At 41.9% G+C, this 21,389-nt stretch overlaps 1 protein-coding gene across 2 annotated transcripts in view; it reads left to right on the top strand.

The window, feature by feature from the left end:
• LOC111657801 (rho guanine nucleotide exchange factor TIAM1-like) overlaps positions 1-21,389 on the top strand; it is a 45,948-nt gene that overhangs the window by 3,352 nt on the left and 21,207 nt on the right. Inside the window, exons 1-5 of one of the 2 annotated variants that reach the window (XM_023410116.2) lie at positions 6,269-6,392; positions 18,142-18,233; positions 18,356-19,277; positions 20,285-20,741; positions 21,167-21,339. In XM_023410116.2, coding sequence (XP_023265884.1) covers positions 18,366-19,277; positions 20,285-20,741; positions 21,167-21,339 — 1,542 coding nt within the window. In that variant the 5' untranslated portion in view covers positions 6,269-6,392; positions 18,142-18,233; positions 18,356-18,365. Of the gene's footprint in view, positions 1-6,268; positions 6,393-18,141; positions 18,234-18,355; positions 19,278-20,284; positions 20,742-21,166; positions 21,340-21,389 lie in introns of those variants that run through there. The other variant, XM_023410115.2, reaches the window with a different exon arrangement.

The following is a 21,389-nucleotide window of genomic DNA, read 5'->3' as shown; positions in this document are numbered from 1 at the left end:
CCCCCATCTGCTTTATATCCATGAAAACTGAATATTTTCAGACTGTTGGTCAGACAAACATTTTGAAGATGTCACCTTTGGCTTTTGGGTATAGTTGTTTAACTGGAGAAAACACAGAAAACTGGGGGGAAAATTCACTATTAATAGCCCTAAAATGTTTACATGGCAGACGATTTACTGTCATTCTATGTTAAGGCTGTAAAATTACAACTTGAATCACACACACTAAACACTTTTATTATAAAAGTGGCCCTCCCTCATACAGATCCAGTAATGGAGCAGCAGCATTGTGTAACAGTGTTAATGTTGCAGCTGTGAGTGGTCGTCTGTGTCCAGGCTCTCTTGTTGAATGCAGTCAGCGCAGGCTGATAGCCAGATTTGTCATGTGATAATTATCTGCTCTGTTTCTGAACAGGACAACATATTCCTTCTATCAGAATGAGACAGACTTCATGTTGCAGTCATATGGCCATATGCAAGGAGTGTTTTTTTTTTTTTCTTTTCTCCAGAACGTGAATATCAGATTATTTCATTGAATTTTTTTTTCATCTACATGAAGCAGTCTTTCTTCCCTTTCCAGCTCAAGCTGATGGATGAAGGACGACTCTGCTTTCCTTTCCACCTCTGTTTACATCCATGTTGTATTGACTTTCAGACAAGAGCTGGGTTTTCCCTTGTTCCTCCTGACAGCACATCTGTCTCCATTAGAGAGTACTATTGATGTGCTGCTGTATCAGTCTGTCTTCCGCCATCTTTGGACAGTTGAAAAGAGGAATCCCATTGTTCTCCACAATCAGCCACATGGTAAACATGTCTGAGAGTGTAGTATTATTTTGTTCTGGACCATGTGCTGCAGAGCAGCTGATTGACTGAATCTTTGAACCCTTATTGAACATTTCACGTGCATTTAAAAAGTCTTAGGCAAAAAATACACACATACACATACATACATACATATATATAAATATAAAAGGCATATTTTTCTCATTTATTACCACTTGCAAAGGACTGGAAGTTGCCACATCTTCCAGCATCTGATAAAGTGAGGTCATGTATGATGAATTCATGATGTGCTGACAGTCAGCAGAATCTGAAAAAAGCATCTAGATGGTTAGCCAAGATTTGATCCCAGATGCTTTCCAGAGGACAACCCCTCAAGCAGATGATGCACTATGATGCACTCCATATAACTTGAGAAAAACGTTGGTTGTGTTCCACTAACCCTAGAAAGCAAGGACAAAACTCAAAGTGCTTCCATGCTTTCAGTTAAAGCCTTTAGCAGTAACTTCTGCAGAGGTGTTTTTGTATGATTGACTTTCAAGCATAATAAAGACATGGGCTTTTCACATGAATTATTACAAGCCTAAATTAACACTCACATCAAAGTCAAAATGAATAACTCTATACTGTGGGTTGCATATTTAGAAACAAGCAAACAAGTGCTCTTTGCAAATTAAGTCAACTTGCCTGCACCATTGAGTATTGACTGCAGCTTCAAAGACGCCTTTGAGGTTGTGGTAGCCTCTGAAAAGTGATTTCTGAAAAGATCCTGTTCCATTTACAGTTGGGCTACTATGCCAAACTCAGACTAGTGGATGATATTTGCTCTCCACAATGGTCATGGGGTTTGGAAAGACATGACGGCTCAGCATTAGAAAGCCTCATCAAAGCTCTGTTCCTCCTCCTATTTCTGAGCTGTGAGTAGGAACGTATGACCGGCTGTCAGAACTGCACATGGTGATGATCATTATCTTCACATGGCTGATAGAGCCTTGTGGTTTTGGATGAATAATAGATACTAAGTGCACTAAACTGCTGCGGCTATGAGTCACTTTGGGGAGGCTGGAGTTACACTAACTGTACCGCTCCATCAATCATGAACAAGAACTTTTCAGGCATTTTTGTTTGCTCGAGGTTGACTCTGATGTGGAATGTGTTTTAAAGTGGGGACAATGACGAAGTTTAGTTATCTACATTTGAACCACTCTCAGTAAGAAGCAAGAGAAGAGAGAAGCAAAAGTTAAGAGTGAAGTAGTGACTAGTTTTTAAGACGTCTAGGTTATAATAACTGTTGTCTCACCTTTTTAAATGACTGTTTTAGTGCAAGGCAGTTCCTCACTACATATTGAAATGTATAAATCGGTTCCAAAAATAACTGGTAATGTTAACCACATTGTCATTTGACAGAAAATTTATTGTTTTAACTGACTTATGTAGCATTTGAGTTGGACAAAGCAAGTCAGAAGATGTCACCCTAAGCTCTTAGAGAATAGTTTTGGGAGTTACTGATTAAAATCAGCATGAAAATAATTGTTACTTGCAGTCCTAATTAAAATGCTGTTGAAATGGTGGATATGGGATTATCCTTTTCACCAAATTTAACACTATTTCATTTGTCTAGAAGTCTTTCGGCCTGTGAGTCAGTGCTCACTGGGCCATAGATGTGCTATATGCAGTTCACATAATTTTTGTAGGCTCAACAATGGTCATCGTGCTTTGTATAACCCAATCAGTACAACCCTCCCCGGCAGCTTATTAAGTGCAGACCACTGCACTTTCATATGCTCCAAGCATCTTTTAATAACAAAATTTTGAGAGCCACCTATGATGTATAAGTTCAGTCCTGACCAATCAATTCCAGCTCTATCTCCGCACTGTAAATTATTTCCCTCTCTATACCGGTGTCTTTGATGTCGACTCTTGAGAGGCAACTCACTGCAGGAGACCACTGGATCCTCCGCTAATGATCTCTACCCAGGCTTGGGCTCCTGCTTTTATGTCTTGCATAACAGTTGCTTTTTTTTTTTTTCCTCTTTAGATATCAGCTGTACATAGTGTTCTTTTTCAGTACAATGGATCATCTGTTTCCTCAGATGGACACCGGGGGACATGTGTTGATGTGATTGAGGAGACCTTCAAGAAAATAAACACTTGACCCCTTGTGCCGATAGATGCTATTTTCAGTGTTGTTGTAGATTTACAGCTTTATGCTGAATCAAATACAACCGACCCCTTGTTCAGTAGTAAAATCAGCTTCGATGTGGCGTATGCAAGTTGTATTTATAGACCACTGGTTCTGTGTACAGCTCTGAAAATGAAGTTTGAACTAACAGACAACAAAGTTATTGAATCTACATCTTGATTCCTAACTGTGGGTAATACTTATCCCCTGTATGTTAACTGAGGGTTTCACTGGTGTGAGACAAGAAAGCATTGTGTGTCACATCATTTTCATACTGTGGTGCACATTGTCAGACATTACATTTACATATCCTGGTCAGGAAAAGTCATGCTACTCTTGCCCAATAATTTCACTGTTACACAGAAGCTACATCGGCCCGCCTTGACCTCTTATGTTGCTGTACGTCTGTGTGTTCAATAGAGGCGTTGACTGTATGCCTCAGTATGTCCTCGGGACATTATACAATGGAGACTTTAACATCACAGCTACATCATCCTGAATGATGTGTCGCCCTGTGGTCCATTCAGAATTGCTATATTAAAGCTGTGTGTTGTCAATTATTAACTGACCTTTATTTAAAGCTATTCTAGTGCTCAGCGCTGTGATTTAGCTTGCTAGGCATGTAAAATATTAGGCTCCTGTGCTTTTGAGAAAGTGTTGAACCCTGTTGACTTTTTCCACATTTTGGGGTGTTAACAGTCTCAGAGCAAATAAGTAAGTATTTATGTGACCAATCCATGCAGTAACCCAAAACAGCAAGAATTTTATCTGCAGATGCTCAAAAATGATTAGGGGGGAAAAAAATGAATGTTATTCAAGTATTCACTCTTTATACTGACACTCAAAACTCAGTTTGGGGAAAACAATCAGCTTCTGGTTAAATGAGGCTATTTCTGTTGAAGACAAAGCGCAGCTCATCACCTGTCTGACACGTCCCTGCTGTGAATCTTGGTTGTGGCAGATTCAGCTGTTTTACTGGCAGATGCTAAGACGCATGCAAAACTAAAGGGGAAATAACGGAACCTAGATTTTATTTGATTTGTAAAAAACTGTGTAATTATTTTTAAATAAATGAAATCAAAGCTTCCTGATTAACTTGAGCCATCGTGAACAAATTTAGCCTTTTTATTAAAAAAGTCAGAAATTATGTATTCAAATTGAATATTTCAGCTTTTCATTTTCATAAAATTTTAATTTTACACAGAATTATTGCGCTATTATTAATCTAAGTAGTTCAATCAATAATATTGTATTTTATTTTATTTTTACAGAAATAATAGAGTAAACGTTAATGTTGCATTTAGTGAACTTACTGCATATCCTGGCAAATGTATCACTGTCATTCCACTGCCTTCAGCTGTTTTCTTTTTTTCTTTTTTTTTTCTTGTCTGAAGGTGATTGGCAGTGATTGCAGTTGCTTGTGACACCTGGACAGCATCAGCAGTCTGAAAGTGTTGCTGTGGATCTGTAACCGTAGTCTCACCTGCCAAATTGCTCCTGCAGTATTGAATGGCCTGTCAATGTATTGGATGTCCAACTCAATCAGGTCCTAAATTGAGTGCAGATAGCGCTGGGTTTAATAGCCCGTTGCTAGTGATGAGAAAGCAGAGGATTTTGTTTAGCTGAGCTCCATGCAAGCAATCTACATTTCTAAAATGCCTGTGGTGAGTGCAGACGTGGATTCAGCATTAGTCCACATTCACTGATAGACACTTTTATTGCACTGCTGCCTGATCCAGGCTTTTTTTGGGCAAGGAGATGAGCAGATAAGGACACGTCACATAAACTAACATGAAGTTAAATATTCATTTAACTTTTCAAACAAACACCTACGAGAATACTGCAGAAGACAGGTTAATTTTTGGTTGTGAGTCACTCCTGTTAAATCCTGCCATCCAGGAAATGCATCAAAGTTTTTTTTTCTAGACTTTTAAGGAGATTGTCAGTCCAATTAATAATCTCTTGACATCATGTCTTCAGACTCTATCATGTGTTTCCAAGTCTTTTGTTGCGATTGGATCACGTCCCAGCAAATTGTTCCACTAATTGAATAGAAGAAATTGGCACTCTGTGTACTTTGTGTGTGGAATTTGTAGCAATCCTGGCACAAACACTCAAAGAACAAAATCTGTTATCCTGACAGACTACCTGTGTGAAATCGAGCTCAGAGTTGATAAGAACGCAGGTTATTATGTCTGTTTGCCTCTGCAGACCGGACATTCCTGTCTTTACTATGAAACCCCAGTGGTTTAGTTTAATATCAGGGTCACAACCTTGGCAGGACTTGAAGTTACATTGAGAGGAAGCCAGCCTGACCACAGTGCTGAGTGCTTTTTATTTTGGTCATAGTCATCACAAAGTCTAGACATGGCAATTCACTCCTCCGATCTCTGGACTCCTTTTCAGACAAGCCTAAGCTCAGTGCTCTCTCTCTCTCTCTCCCCCTCTCTCTCTCCTCTGTGTGGTTGTCGGGGTTTCTACAGCCTTGACTAGCTCGGGGCATGTTTAATGTTCGGTGTGCATGCAAAGCTGCTTCTGCAGCTGAACAGACGTCTTTACACCCTCACTCCTCCGTCCTCCTCCTCTTCCTCTCTCCATCGTTCCCTCTACCGGTTCCATCATCTCAAAATGAATCCGGCACTGCTGTCACTGCTGACGTGATAGCCGCACGACATCACCGGTGCTATGACAACAGCAAGCCCAGCCTTTCTCTCATTCACAGGTCCATTTTGGGCTGTTGCTGAACGTTCCAAATTATGCACTGCAACACATTAAGACTGCGACCTTTCAGCCCCTGTTGCCTTTGAGGTGAAGAGAATATTTGTTTCATTTTTCATAATCCTGTTGTTCCAATACTGCTCTTTAAACCACAAAGAAAAGGAGATGAAAGTAAGATTATTTCTTGAAAGTTTCCATTTAAGCTTCCACTGATCCAGGCTGAGAAACGCATGCCTGAATCTGACTGACTTTTCTGATAGTTGTTGATCTTATCAGTTTTTTTTTTCCTGCTCAATAAGAAGGCTGCAAAATTTAGTGTAAACATGATGCTTCTCATATGGGAGTGGAGGGGCAATTACAGAGGAGACAAGGGAGGGAGCACACATTCCTGCTGGCAGTAGGTTTGTAGTTTAGGGGGATGGAATTATAGAACGAAGGAGGGAGCAAGGAGGGAGGGAGTGAAGAGTGTGAAAGAGTCAGCAGGAGGAGGAGGGGGGGATTTACAAACAGTCACTCCCCCTCCCTTCCTCCCTCCCTCAGTTCTTCAACTCATCCTTGCATATAGGAGTCAGTCTGCTGTGGACTTGCAGGAGAAGTATCAATAATCCCCCTCATGTGGAGCTTGAAATTTCCCCTTTTGTGATTTGTGGGATTTCTCTTGGCTACTGTTGGGAGAAGAAGCAGAAGTGACTTCCTGGTAGTACACAGAGAGGTAAGTCATTGTATTTGCTCCTGTGTCTTTTTGCCTCTTTGGCTGTTTATTAGCAGATAGAAGAGACAAATGGCTCTCCAGCCTCAGGACTCCCACTTTCCAAAAGAGGCACCAGTTTTAGTCACACACACACACACACACTGAGTCAACGTGTGTCTGTTAGCATAGGTTTCAGTGTATTTCAGAGTATAGTTAAATTTGTCAGATGCAATCAAAGCTTTTGTAAATCTTGGTGAGCCTTTGGGGTTTGTATTTTGAGGAATTATCATGTGGGGATGTGGTTTTCTCGGTAGTTTCCATCAGTGTTTGCATTTCCATGCTCTTATCTTAGAAGTGTGTTTGTGTGTTGTAACCATATACTGGGGTCTTCACAGCCTGTGTTTAGGGTGGGGTTCCCACCTCATGTTTGTACCTGTAGCACTCCTGTGCAGGGCACAACTTCACATCCAACTGCATGCAGCAAGCCATTGTGTTGCTCTCCATTCAGTGCCAGACGCAAACAATGCAGCTTGTGTCTGTGTCGTTGTAATGACAAAGCTGTGGTGGTGGTGGTGTTAGCGGTTTTGTGATGCTGAGAAAGAGAGGTTATGAATTGCAAATGCGAGAGATGGTCAAAGTCAAGGAGAATTCCCAGGGCGCATCCTGGAGGGGGCTGGAGGACTTTCTGATGTGTGAGTTCATTTAAAATCCCAGCTTTGTGTTTGAAAGCCCGTTGTGTGACTCCTGCGGTGGGGAGAGGGGTGAGAAATGGTCATCTGGTGTCATAGTTATGGAAATGTATTGACCGTTCGAGGCTTAGCAGGACAGGAGGTCAGGCTCCAGCTTTCAGGCTTGTAAGTCTTGACAATGACCCTGTTATGACTGGAGAAAAGCAAGCTGTTAAAAAACACAAACTCTGAATTCTTTTAAAAAAGCTTTGTATTCAAACACATGCAATGGGAGCCTTTTCCTCAAACTTAATTTGAGCTAACAAAATTATTCTCCTAAGAGTAAAATAATTGTTAAATCACTGATCGGTTTGCAAGGTCTTGTGTCATAAGCTTTACTTAATTTGAAGGGAGAGTGTACAATGGAAACAAAGGTTATATTGTACATTTACAAGCCAGTAGTGTTCATCTGAGATCAGGTGGTCTTTCAGATACATGGCTCATAAAAGTTGGACTATATTAGGAGCAGAAATCAGAATGACGGTACACACAGCGACACAGTGAGTTTCTTCCAGTCACCCAAAATTCAAACTGCATTTAATTCTGGCTCTTGCTCTTATAAATTTTCATCTGTAACATATTTTGTGTTGCCAACTTTTGCGGTTTACGTATTTGATGGCAAGCTGTGCATGGAGCTGTAGTTGTTTTATTACGTGACTAGATGAGATTTGGTATCATGAATTTTGACAAATATTCTTCTTAAAGGCCACATGACAGAGTTTAGGAGTGAAATGAACTGTCCCTCCATCTGACTGGTCATTATATTAACTTTGCTAATGACTTGCTTTCTCTAAATTTTTAAAATAGCTTGTGTTATGAAAGAACCAGTCACTATGATATTCTTATACTGTTTCCATATAAAGGTGTTTGGCTACATTAGTTATCCATGCTAATGTAGCAATACATTAGCATGGATAACTGTATTACTGAGATTAAGTATTACCTCTACAGTACGCTGACATTTAACTTAGTCCTGCGCCACAGTATATTATAGGGTTTCTTATACATAACATACTAACTTCTGCTTCAGATACCTATATGTTCATATCTTGGTGTTCACTACCATGTTTCAAAACTGTTACCGCAGGGCAATAAAAGACGTCTGTACTGGAAACTGTGATCAGGACCACTTGAAGGGAGTGGACACGTTTATATAAAAGAAAAAAAAAAAAAAGAAAGAAAAATTACCAAGCTCTGTGTAATCATGTGTGTCAGGATCCAGCTTGGCTCTGCTTCAATGCACAGTGCAACACAGCAGCAAGCTGGGAGCTCCAGGGGTGTTATGGTTGAGGTGGTGCTCAGGGATGAGTTCTCAATGGGCTCAGTCCAGAGATATGATTTAGATCTCCTCAGCACATGTAAACGTTAGACACATTGTTTGTAACTGATGGAAGAACAGTTCAAAGAGGCACATGCTTTTGCCATTTTTAAAACCTTTATTTGGAAACCTGCTTACCTCGAGGACGAGTTTAGGAACACACAGATGCAGTCTCATCTCATCATCAAGAGTACCAGGATGCTCTCCCTTCTTTGGTATCTATTTGCAACATACTCTAAAATGTTTATTCCCTCCACATTAATATTGGAATCAAAAATGGGCCTTGACGTTGACCCAGATGTGTTTTTGAGTGGAGTTTGGGTTATGTGTTTGTACTTTGTGGTGTTTCATAAAACTGAAGCCATGCTTGGTATTCCTACTCACTGACCTGGAAGCAAATGGTTGCTTCTGTGGAAGAAGATCCTGAGTGAACCAGATCAGAAAACACATTTCCAGTGCAGGATGGCAGCTCCTCTCTGTCCTTGGCACTGTGTTTATTCTGCGGCCGGCAAAAGGGGACACAGGCAAGGACAAGTCAGCTGCCATCCTGAGATTGGTAGGTGAATGGCCCATCCAGCAGCGCATGCTCTGAAGGCATCAACAACCATTTGTGGTATTGCTGGTTTATTGAATAAGCCACTGGGCTCAGTGGAAGTGTGTCGACCAAGGCTGAACCCTGCACCCCCTCACATTTAGAAACTAGAAGTAGCACCACGTGGTTGTACGGCTCCGCCAACTAGTCCAGTTGCAGTTGACATCCATGTCTGTCGAGACTCATTTAACATATGTAGTGAAGACTTTAAAGGAATTTAATAAGAGGTATTAAGCATAGGCCTATTTTTTTATGTGTGACCATAGGGATGTATAAAATGCATTGATTTGATTTGACTTGACTTTGGTAAGCTTTGTTCTGCTGCATGTGTAAATGTTCCTGAGATATGGTATTCACGAGAATGATAACAGGGCAGACGGACGCCTCCATCCACAGCTGTGGCCGCTGCAGAGGCATAAATATACTTGACACAGAGGAAACTGCAACTGCAAACATTTTTTCATCTCCTACTGACATGAAATGTCTCTATTGCAAAGTATTGTCCCAAAGTTTCGATTACACCTCAATTTCACACAGCCTTGTATATATTGCCAGTGCGTGAACAGGCTGACACTAGGCAGAATGCAAATGTGATGCGATGATGCTATAAATATGCAAATGAATGTATTACGTCGTCTAGTGACATTTCCAGCAGGCTTTAGCTACTTTAACTTACTTTACTTGACCTAGTCTTAGCGAGAGAGCTGGTCAGACATGGCAGTTGTGGGAGGAGATAGATTACCAAGACTGATAGACTACCAGATATTATATATAACCACCAATATCTAATTACATCTTACAGCCGTTTTACATAAACATCATCTCTGCTGGTCCTCAGCAAAAGATGTTCCCTGGTGCATCGCCTTTGCAACAGAAAACCCTGCGTAACACCAGATGATATTTTTGGTAAACAGTGGGTCCCAGCATTGATACCACTGATCACAAATCTATAATCATAAAACTGTCTAGCACATTCGTTCCTCATGTGGGGCGGAAATTGTCGGGTGCGATTGGAGTCGGACTGTGGAGGAGTGAATTGTAAATCTGGAAAGCGTGTAAAAGCAGGCTCGTGTTGATGCTCCATGTAGCCAGGGGAGACCTTTTCACTGACGGTGACAGTTACAGGCTATGAGAAGGTCAACTTGTTAAAGTCTCTGGTGATTGTGGTTGTGATATTTTGTCACAGTGGCTGCAGCCTTTTAAATTACACAAAGCATTTCTATGCTCTTTCAAGATGAATAGTTCCAGCTCAAACTGTTAGTAGTGAGCTTGAATTCTTGTGTGATTCACTGGCTGGCGATGAGCATTTTGTTCAGCATTTGATTAAACTTCACATTACTGAGAGTTAAATTGAAGTGACTTTTCAATGGATTTACTTTTATACTTTTTCTTAAATGAGTACAAAGCTTTGATTTACAGATATCTGGCAGCAGATTTTCAGATCTGAAAGCAGTTGCTACGATAGTTTAAAAAAAACGATCACTGATGCTCTGACACAGTGTCCTAAATAATTACTACAGATGAGAAAATGAGCAGGGTAGCTGTGAAGGGAAATTTAAGCGAGATGACAGAAGAAAACGGAGGGTTAATTTAATAAGGACATTTGCTTTTTCTAAGCAAGAACTCAATTATTTTTGGCAAATCCAAAATCATCAGAGGTTATAAGAAGACCGTACATTCATCTGACAAACTAATGAGGATTAATTGGTGACTGAGCTGCAAGTTTAAAACAGTGTTGTCAGTTTTCTTTTTAATTCTGAGCAAGTAATTATTTGCTCTGATGTAGTAGTCTGTCTGGTTAAACCTAAAACGTGTCCAGGTCTATTTTGAGATGCTTTGATAGTTTCAATAGCAGATTTTTACTTGTAACACAAATCCCCCTAAACCAGATTAAAAAGCACAGATCCCTTTCCCCACAGTAATTTAGTCAGAGGAGTAACAACCACAACCTGTACCCACCCCCTTTGTCTTAACAGTGGTCTGTGGCTTGTGTATACCTCCAATTAACAGCTGTTTAAGGACTTCAAAGGCTGTGAATGAGGAGCTAAAGAGCCGTAAGCAGGATGTGGTCTGCTAGCACCTTGGTTGTGACCCTGTCGACAGGCAAATTGCTGGCATTGATGATCGGGATGAAAGGACTCTGGCACAAAATCACACCACAAGAGCTTCTTCAGTCAGCTTGTATAGAAAGACAGTATTTGCTATCACCACTGCATCTCATTGCATCTTGTAAGTGAGATTTTATGTTAAGTTTTATTATATTGGTGTTAGTTTTACACATCTCCCAGTACACCCAGTGCATAATAACCAGGATCCACAGTTAAAAAGACAAAGATTTAGTTGGTTATTATTTTGATTAGCAATATGGGCAAAATACTTTTTTATAATTAAAAAATATATATAATAAAAACCTTTAGTAAGTCAAATCTTTTTACCGGTTTACAAGTTTTATTAAGTATTTCTAAACTTATAGAGTGTACAAAAGATTTATTAACCCAAACAAACCCCGCAGTATCTGCTGTACACAAACCCCTCACGGCTTTACAACCCCAGCAGAAGCAGTGACCTCTGCACACAATGCTGCCCTAGAGAAAACACTTGCAGGGACAAAGGTGCCACCAGGCTAAACACCAGCAGCTGCTGCTCAACCACAGGCTCCTAGATCAGAGCCTGCAAAATGAGTTCACTTTTAGAATTACATTTATAAGGCGATGATATTTGTATCTCTCACACAACCGAGGCTTCTAGACTCTTGTTTACTAAAATTTGGATGAGCATGGAAAAAAAGTTTGTGACGTTTGACTCTTGAATTATTTTGTTTATAGCAACAGTGCAATGCCAGCAAGTGCCAATGCCAAAAAATAAACACTAAATTAGGTTACACTGGTCAGGCCTGTGTGTGCCTCACAGAAGTGCTCATTAGTTAAATAGAAACACAGTTTGATGAGGGCAAACAGGGTAACTTTCTCTCTGCAAAGGCATGGTAACTCAGTGCACCAATCCTCATAACTAAAGCCTACTTAGCTCCTCAGAATATCTCAAATGATACCCATGTCAGTTTTGAAAAAATAAGGGAACTTACTCACAAAACTCTTCCACCATATTAGCTGTCACAAACAATAGGTGCCCTACTTAGCTTAGTGTGCAATGTCCACAGACAAAAAGCATCAATTTGCATAACAATCTACCTTTTTGTGCTCAAAAGTCAAAGTCAAATTGCCAGTCTACCCACAGTATTTATGTTTACCACTGGTTGCTGCCATACCAGCTGTACTGTACAGCCATTATTCTGCTTGATATGTACTGGCATCCATCTAAAAGGCTGCTGTCCTACATTAACAGTGTCCCATAACACACCACCACCTGAGCCTCTCATGACGGGGCCAGAGAGGTCACGCACAGCAAAACCATTTGCCACTGTCCTCAGAAGCATGAAATGAATTTTGCAGCAGATGAAAATAACTTACTGGTTTGTTGTTTTTTTTTGGTTTCTATCTGTTCAAAATTATTAATATTTTTTTGTGCAGTGTTACTTCACCTGCTACTCTACGTAAATACAATTGTTGTTGAAAATGGCAGATATTAGCAATGGCAATAGAATTAATCAGACTAATCACTTTACCTGCTCAGTTTTTCCACTCTCTACGGATACATTTTGACTAAGGCTGTTAGTTAATCTTAGCTGGATGAGCCAAATGCTGGCTAGCCCCATTGCTTCATGATACATTCTGTGCCACGACTTGGCACAAAGCTATTCCAAGACAAGTCAAGCTGCTTTCATTATCACTGAAAGCCCCCTTTTCCAGCTGTTTGCTATTCAGAGTTTCTAGGGCTACAGATCCCAGTCAGAAAAATACTCTTTGGCTACATGACAGTGCTAGATAGTTTTCCTTTGAGCTATTAAGCGAAGACTGGAGGAAGTACTTGTTTTGTTCATCAACATCCCAAATAAATGCTACTCCGGCACGGATGCCTCTCACCGCCATGAAACATTTGAAAGAGGATGCAAGCTTTGCTGATGCAAAATTTCCCCCTGGCCTCAGTGGAGCACGCTCAGGAGCAGAAAATGAGTCATGAGAACAGGAGATCACTGTTTGGTACTTCCATTTCCACAGAAGCATATGACTCTATATCAGTGGGGAAATGTGAGTTGTCTTGAGTGCAGTCTTTCAGATGTTAAACCCCCCCCCTTCTCCTGCTCCCCCTCCTCCACGCAACTACTTGTTAACCGTTATTATCTCTAGAGGAGTGCTCAGATTACAGGGTTTTGTGTTGGAGCTTGTAACTAGTCGGCCCAGTGCATACTTGCCTTTCACCAGTGTAGTTAAGCTAAATAACAGGATTGCGTTTGCAAGAGTCAGAGTAAGATATAGAGTCGGAATCGGATTGTAAGCTCATTTTGCCTGTATCTGATTTCAGTGAGTTATGCAACAGAATCTTCTGTCATCCTCAGATTTGTCTGGCGCACTACAAGATTGTATTTCGTTTTTTTACATGAAGCTCATGATTACAGGGATGTACACCCAGGTGTTTTGACACTGTCAGTGAGTTCCACCTTTTTTGAAAGTCAGATTGTGGCCATGGTGCAGGAATTTTCATCATTTCCTCAAACAATACAAACAACTTGACATTTTTGTCCTTAGGGATGTAAAGGAGAAGAAGAGCAGGTGGGAGTCGGGGCAGTTTTCCCTTGTTCCTGTTCCAACAGGCCCAAGTATTTGTCAAATATAAGCTGAGCTTTTAAGTGGTCTTTAATAACAAAAACGACCTTAAATCTACCTGTCACATATTTCAGGGATGACAAAATCCCACAGCACAGGGAATGGAAATATGAAAGCCCCTCTCCCAAAACAGTGTCGGATATCATTGAAACTGTTGTGAAATAGGCTGGTTCTGGCATAAATCAGAATGTGTGACATTTATGTTTCTATACTGTCATGCATATTAATGATAAGTTCTAAATAATATTTTGTGAAGTCTTTCTTCACCATGAATCCAGACTTTTTCCCCTGGGGACAGAAAAAAAAACCCCCTAAAACTTCTTCAAATATAATTTTTCCATTCCAGATTGTAACATCATGAGATCAGAGGAAATATCACCCCGTCTCTACCAGTAACTCATGATTTTATAAGCCTACGTCTGACAGCTGATGGGGTAGATGACAGCTCTGCAGAATTTTGAATAAAAATCTTAATATTACTATTTTACTATGTAACACGCCCTGCTGTGACAATAAAATGAAAGCTCTATACCCTATTTGTTTTTGACACGAGAGCTGGATTTTATGGATTTTATGAATTGGATGTTTGCCCATCAGCCACTCACTCAGAAGCAGCTTGATGCTTTTCATGTTTTGACTGTTTACAAGTTCCCCAAGTAGAATTAGCCATTGTGAATTTATGTGCTTTTCCCTGAAGCTTTTGTGTTGCTGATCTTGAGTCACAACAAAACAGTTCTTCTTGTCTGGTCTGTGGGTGGCTGGGGTCTCCTGTGGTTATGTATTTCATTAAGGGCTTGTAACAGATGAATCCTCCGAGTGCTGCTGTCCAGCGCTCCCATGCAGCCCGCTGAAAACGAGAGGTGACCCACTTATTCGGGTCCTCGTTCTGTCACGCGGCCAAATTGCAGGCAGCATTTTTCTAGTCTAATTGCTGATTTCTATTTATTTATGTATTTGTGTATGAAGGACGGTAGTGATGATACAGGACAGAGATGGAGGCAGTGACTTTGTAATGTGTGTTAGCAGGTATTTCTAGAAGAACCCACTGAGTGTTCAGGGGGATTTGGTGCTTTATCTTTTCCAACCCTGGTATTTCTTCCTCGTGTATTAGTAAAGAGCTAATGATGGATTCTGTGCACTAGCACCATTGCAGCTTTAAAGAATATAGTGTTAGGGAATGGAGGCCATTTAAACCTTGCATTCAGAAATTCTGGTGACTCAAATGCATTAAAATTTAATAACCCTGTATTTCAAAATTATGAACATATACAGTAGTAATAAAAAGTATGTGAACCCATTGGAATTATCTGGTTTTCTGTACTAATTGGTGGGAAAATGTGGTCTGATCTTCATCTATGTCACAAGTATGGAAAAACCCAATATACTTAAGCTAGTAACACACAAACAATTGATAACAATCTTTTGTATCTTTATTGAAGCATTCACAGTACTGGTGGGAAATGTAAGTGAACCTTTGGATTTAATGTTTAGGGTCACTGTCCGACTGCATCGCCCACTTCGGGCCACTTGGAAATTCATTTCCCCCTCAATGATGGTGAAGTGTCGAGACCCAGAGGCAGAAAAGCAGTGTCAAATCATGATGCTCCCTTCACTGTGCTTCACCTTTTGAGATGGTGTTTTCATGTTAGTGTGTTGTTGCAGTGCCCTTTTTTTGCACCATTCATAGTGCTGCATGTTCCTCCCAAACAGTTCAGTCCTTCCAAACACTCCTGACTCCAATTAGCGTTTGTTAATGCCATAAGCTGAGGGGTTCAGACTTTTGCCAACCTACACTGTGAATAGTTGAATAATGTGTTCAGTATGGACAAGAACAATACAATGAGTTGTATGTTATTAGTTAATATAGATCTGACCATATGTTAAGACAAATTTTATACATAAATTGAGGTAATTCACTTACCTTTTCTTGTCACTGTGTTCATTTGTGCATTTTTATTTTTTAGGAGCCTCTTCACACCAGTCTCTTAACTATCTGTGTTTTCCCTATCTTAAAAGCTTCAGTGGAAACCTCTGTGTTTAGAGGGCATCTTTGTTCTATTATCTCTTTGAAAGAGGCAAAAGAAGCTTGCTGATTCATCAGGATCCTACTACAAAACTGTAGAGAGAGCTGTTGTCTCTTTTTATAAGTTCAGGTTAACAATGACTGTGTGGCAGACAGAACAAGGAGCTGTTTGTGCTACGATTTAGACGTGTCCCTGTCAATGTGTTGATGTGAAAATAGTGGACTTGCTCACATTGGAAACCTCATTTGACTTTGCTCTTATGAGTTTTTATCATTTATTTATTTTTTAATACAAATACCTTTTTCCTCCTCTCTCTCTAGTGAGTTTTCTTAGACTTTGATGCAGCCTTTTTTAATCTAAATGGGACTTCCCCTGTGACAGAAAGGACAGTAATAATAGGACAAAGCAACCAGCTATTTTAATTCTTAAAATATCTTTGTTTGTTTTGGCAGATTGGGTGACCAGGTGGTTCACATACTTCAGGCCTGAACAAATGAGGTTGTACTGTAAAATCCAAGGTCACTGCACAGTGGGTTACCTTAACAGTACTGACGGAGGTAACCACATCTTCTGCTACTTAAGCCCCTCATCTCTGCTTGAAACAGTCTAATTAATTTCTCATCATATGAAACCACTGAGAACATTAGCGAATCCAGTACAGCAACATATTAAAGCTCCCCTATAAATAGCAGAAACTTTGTCCACAAATACCGACCAGGAGCGCCGTCAGAAAGATAGGGCTTCATTTAATTGTATTTACAGTTTTATGAAGCCTTGCAGGCTTCACAGAGTGATGATCAGAGCTAAATCAAGCTGGATATTTTGTTTCTCTTGAGGGATGACATCTGCAGCGGCATCGAACTTTCACCTTAGACATATGAAACAAGCCTGGAAGTAGCCCTCAGTGTAATGTCTGTGCTAGCATTTTGTGAGCGTGTGAGCATTTTGTCGCTTTGTGAATCTCGTTTCCTGTAATGAGGGCGGTGGCATTTCATAGTTCTGCTTCAAGTCTCCTTTTCTTTTCTCTTATTTTCCTCTACCCAATAGGACTGAATGAAGCAGGCAATAAACTGCGGTGTTTTATTAAAAATAAATGGACTTCCATCAGCATCAAACATTATGCATTGCAGTACCAGTGAGGGGTGATGAGTGAGCAAAAAGAAGAGGGGAAAGGGAGCTACATAAGGTAGAAAAAAAAACAGGGTCAGCTCCGGTTTACGTAACGCCCCTCTTCACAGTAAGCCTGAGTGCATGCAGCAGCAGAAGGCGTCAGAGACACACGCAAAAACATTGCACACCCCCCACCCCCCCCCAAAGGGTCTGTCCGGAAAGGAGGGGCAGTGCACATCAGGAGGAACAACAGCCACAATGTGGTTAGTTAATCTTCTGTCCCATCTGTTGATGGTCCCAGGCATGGAACAAGACTTTTCTTCTTTTTTTTCTTTTTTTTTTGCAGCAGGCTATCCAGCCTAAGGGCAGGTAGATGGAGTCCAAATGTGCATTATGGTGAAAACTTATGAGCCCCCTCCCCTCCTGCTACCGGTCCTCTCTAATGCAGGAGGTAGTGCCTGAGAACAGACAATACTACATGGATGGTTCACTTCAGCTCTGAATAAGTCATGTTCACCCAGGCTGTCACGGTGTTCATATTGTCATTACATCCCCTCCACTTCACACAGCCTCAGTGCATGTTGAAAGGGGCAGAGTGGATCACTTCCTCTGTCACACTGAGGGTGGTGTTCACTGAGCTGACCAAAACTGGCTGTTTTTTTTTTTTTTTTAGGATAGTTTTCTGAAGCAGCACCACAATAAGCCAGGTTCCAGTTACAATTGCCCCACTGTTTCGCTTTCCTTATTTCAACTCCTCGATGAGCATCAGGTTTTTTAAGGGGAAATTCTGTGCAGCACTTGGTACAATCACAGGCTCATTTTTGATCGGTGAAACAAAGTGATTTAAATACGAAGGCATATGACGTGTCCACCATACGCTCTTGAAACAGTGATCACAGTGATCTTTTCATCTCAGTATCGGGGAGGTTGTTTATTGAATTCTCATCTTAGATCCAGTTGATGAATGCTGAAACTTGCTTTAATTTGACTGATCTCTGTATCTTGCTTATACATTCAAGCTGATCACGCTCTGTGAATCTATCTGTATAGGGATCTTGGGCAAAAAAACAAACAACTCTAACTTTCTGTAAAACAGAACTTTTTTTTCAGTATTACATAACAGCCCGAGCAGATGCATAAAAAATTACAGTGTTTACATATCCGTTCTTAGGTGCAGATTTCTTGAAATACAAGCCAGTATTAAATGATATACTTCATTTGAGGCACGCTTGGCACAATTTTATATGATTTCTCACCTGGATGTCTTTTGTTTTCAGAGGTTTGTGGATTGTACCAGCAGCTCAAGGACCAAACTGTCTGAAGATCCAGTGACAAACAAAATGCCAGAAAAATCATTACGACCTTGCAGGTAGGCTAACATACAGACACAAATCTGTCATTTCATATCTGACACGTGTCAATTATAAATGATACATTAAGTTCCTGTATTGGTTTGGACTTAATTCAAGCTGTATGTCCTCTTCTGTTCAGCCTCTGAATCATGGGAAATGTCGAGAGCCAGAATGGGGACCATGGCCTCTACGGAAACGAGCGTGGCTATTTGTCACGTAAGCACATGTCTCGGTCTCTTCGCATCTCCAACAAGCAGTCCAGACGCTCTCGACATGCTTCATCAGGGAAAATAGAGCACAGGAACTCTGAGACGAGCACACGCTCAAGTAGCACCCCCAGCATCCCACAATCCCTGGCTGATAATGGCCTGGAACCCTTCAATGAGACAAATATCCTCCCAGACTTTGGAAGCCCCATTTGGGTGGATCGTGTGGCCATGAATCTGCGGCCCGTGTCCTTTCACAATGACCTGGCTAATCCCTCAGTGCACATGAATACAATGCACATAACCCTACCTGGCCCCACCGCAGAGGAGGTGCAGGACGAAGACGTGTACACGGGCGAGGTAACGTATCTCCAGAAAACCCGGGACGGCACCAAGGAGACCATCAGCTTCAAGAAGAAAAGGTCTAAGTCTGCAGACATGTGGCGGGAGGACAGCCTGGAGTTCTCCCTGTCAGACCTCAGCCAAGAGCACCTGACCAGCACAGAGGAAATTATAGACGCCGCCAACGAGAGGGACTTCACTGACTGCGAAGGCCACCTGCAGTGCAGCCCCACAGACTCCACTGACAGGGCAAACTCCCTGGATGAGCTGTACAGTCAGAAGAATCCTGCCCGCAGGCAACCTCATGGCCGCTATGCCAAGTGGCACGATGCCAACAGGGCTATCAGGGAGGGCGAGGATGATAAGATGCTCTCCCCATCAGAGGAGGATGGGAACACTTACGGTGCATTTACTCTTCCCTGCCGGCGCTCCCACTGCCTGTCTGAAGGCCTGAGCAGCCACCAGGCTGCCATGTGTGCCAGTATGCAGGGCAGGAGGGCGCAGACTATACAGGTAAGATGTCGAGCGTCTTCACATCGCGCTGATCTTTCACAACACTAATTTAGCACAAATGAAAATGTTGCGCAGTTCATAGAAAATGGTCCATCTGTGAATATGTACACGACATATCTGTTTGGTATCCTCTTACGTTAATGAAATGTCAGTCCTGAACTGTTAAAGCGGTGTCACGGTCCTTTTGTGCACAGAGTATGAAAAGCTGTGCAGAATCTTAATGCAGTCTGGTGGCATCACCAATAAGACAGCACCCTTCATTCACCCCCACCCCCCCATTGTTTCTGAGCGTTTCCTCTGCTGCATTCAACTCACAGATAATAAGCTGCTGAAACAGATTAAGTGTAAAAAGAAATCTTGTGTCAGGGGAGCGATGTGTTGTTTCCTGATGAAACTGTTGTTTTTCTCAGGAGAGGAGACTGTGATGACGGGAGGGGTGGGGGGGGTAGAGCTTAAAGTCACTCCCTGTTTGAAATGCCTCAGTCTTTTGTTATGATAATGAGGGGAGGCCTGTGGAAGAGTGTAACAGTAAAACGTGTATGGTGGCCCTGTCACTGCGGGGTACCGTCAGCCCTGGTGAATGGAGCTCTGGAGCGCATGATTGGGTCATGTGACCAGATGGAGATACTGAGCTCGGTGTAACCCCCTTCATCTCCCAGGAGCCTTTGGCCATGTGGGTAGGAGAGGGCAGACCCTGCGGTGCCACAGGGAGGGCAGGCTGCACTCACACAGCACTAGACGCTTTGCAGTGAGTAATTAATTTTGAGGAGAGCTTCAGGATTAAGCAACCCATGGACTCTCGTTAGGCCTCTGCAGTCAGTTTTTTTGCAACATGTTTGCTTTACAGGAATGCCTCTGTCTCTGTAAATACGGGATAAAGCCACTGAGATGGATGGTTTAGTTGTCAGTCAGGGTAGGAGCTGTTGTTGACTGGCTACCTTGTTAGTGATGAGGAAAACGTGGCTGCCATGCGGTCTCACCTGTCTTGTGCTTCTGCCACGACGCAGGATGTCACAGCCGGGGAGGGCAGCGAGTACGAGGACAGTGGCATCGACGGGGTGACGGTGGAAGCAGAGCACCAGTCCAGACGCTACAAGACCATGTCGGCCTCCTTCTCCGTGTGCTCGGCGCACGGCAGGGGCATGTTCGCCGGCAGCGACAGCGGCAGCAGCAGTGGTGGCGGGGCCAGCGAGTGTGTGCAGGGTGTGTACGAGAACTTTCGTCAGGAACTGGAGATGAGCTCCTGTCAGACGGAGAGCCTGGAGGAAGCCGGGTCCGCCTTAAGTGATGAGCAGAGCACTATGAGCTCCGCCTACCAGTCCGACCCGTTGCTCAGTGTCACCCAGGGGATGGTGCGCAAAGCTGGCAGGCTTGCCGTCAAGAACTTCCTCGTACATAAGAAAAACAAGAAAGTGGAGTCGGCCACGAGGCGCAAATGGAAGAGTTACTGGGTTTCCCTGAAAGGTTTGTTATACCCTTAATGTGTGCATAACATTTACACCGTATTCCATAATCTCAGTGTCAGTACGGTTCAGTCAACACTGCATGCTATAATGATGTTTAGGTTCTGCTGACATATAGTAACTTATGAAGAAATACTTCAAATGTCATCTACTTCAACTGAGCTCATGAAACCAGGCTTTAATTCAAGCATGATACAAACCCCATCACTACATTTTTACTTGAAATCAAATCGGTACTGTAATGATCATGGTGCCCCCTTTTTCTGGCAAGTCAGCCATGCTGCACTTCTTAATGTTGGCCACTGGAGAGCAGAATTAAATTGCTTGAGCAGATCTGGCTTTAAAAAGTAAAATCAGAATCATTGTTATTCTCTCCAGCGAGCATCTGTGTTGTCGAGAAATAAATAGATTGTTGTGCATTTCCAGGTTGCACTCTGTTCTTCTATGAGACTGATGGCCGTTCAGGGATCGACAACAACAGTATTCCCAAACATGCCATCTGGGTAGAGAACAGTATTGTCCAGGCTGTACCAGAGCATCCCAAAAAGGACTTTGTGTTCTGTCTTAGCAACTCCCTGGGAGATGCTTTTCTGTTCCAGGTAAGAGAATTAAATCTTAAATGTCATCTGATTTTTAAGTGAGTGAACAC

The sequence above is a fragment of the Seriola lalandi genome, unplaced genomic scaffold (genome assembly GCF_002814215.2).
Source record: "Seriola lalandi dorsalis isolate HSWRI2012SDOR001 ecotype SW California unplaced genomic scaffold, Sedor1 jcf7180002054413, whole genome shotgun sequence".
Taxonomy (NCBI): domain Eukaryota; kingdom Metazoa; phylum Chordata; class Actinopteri; order Carangiformes; family Carangidae; genus Seriola; species Seriola lalandi.
The sequence above is the reverse complement of the archived record's forward strand: the minus strand, read 5'-3'. Positions and strand labels throughout refer to the sequence as shown.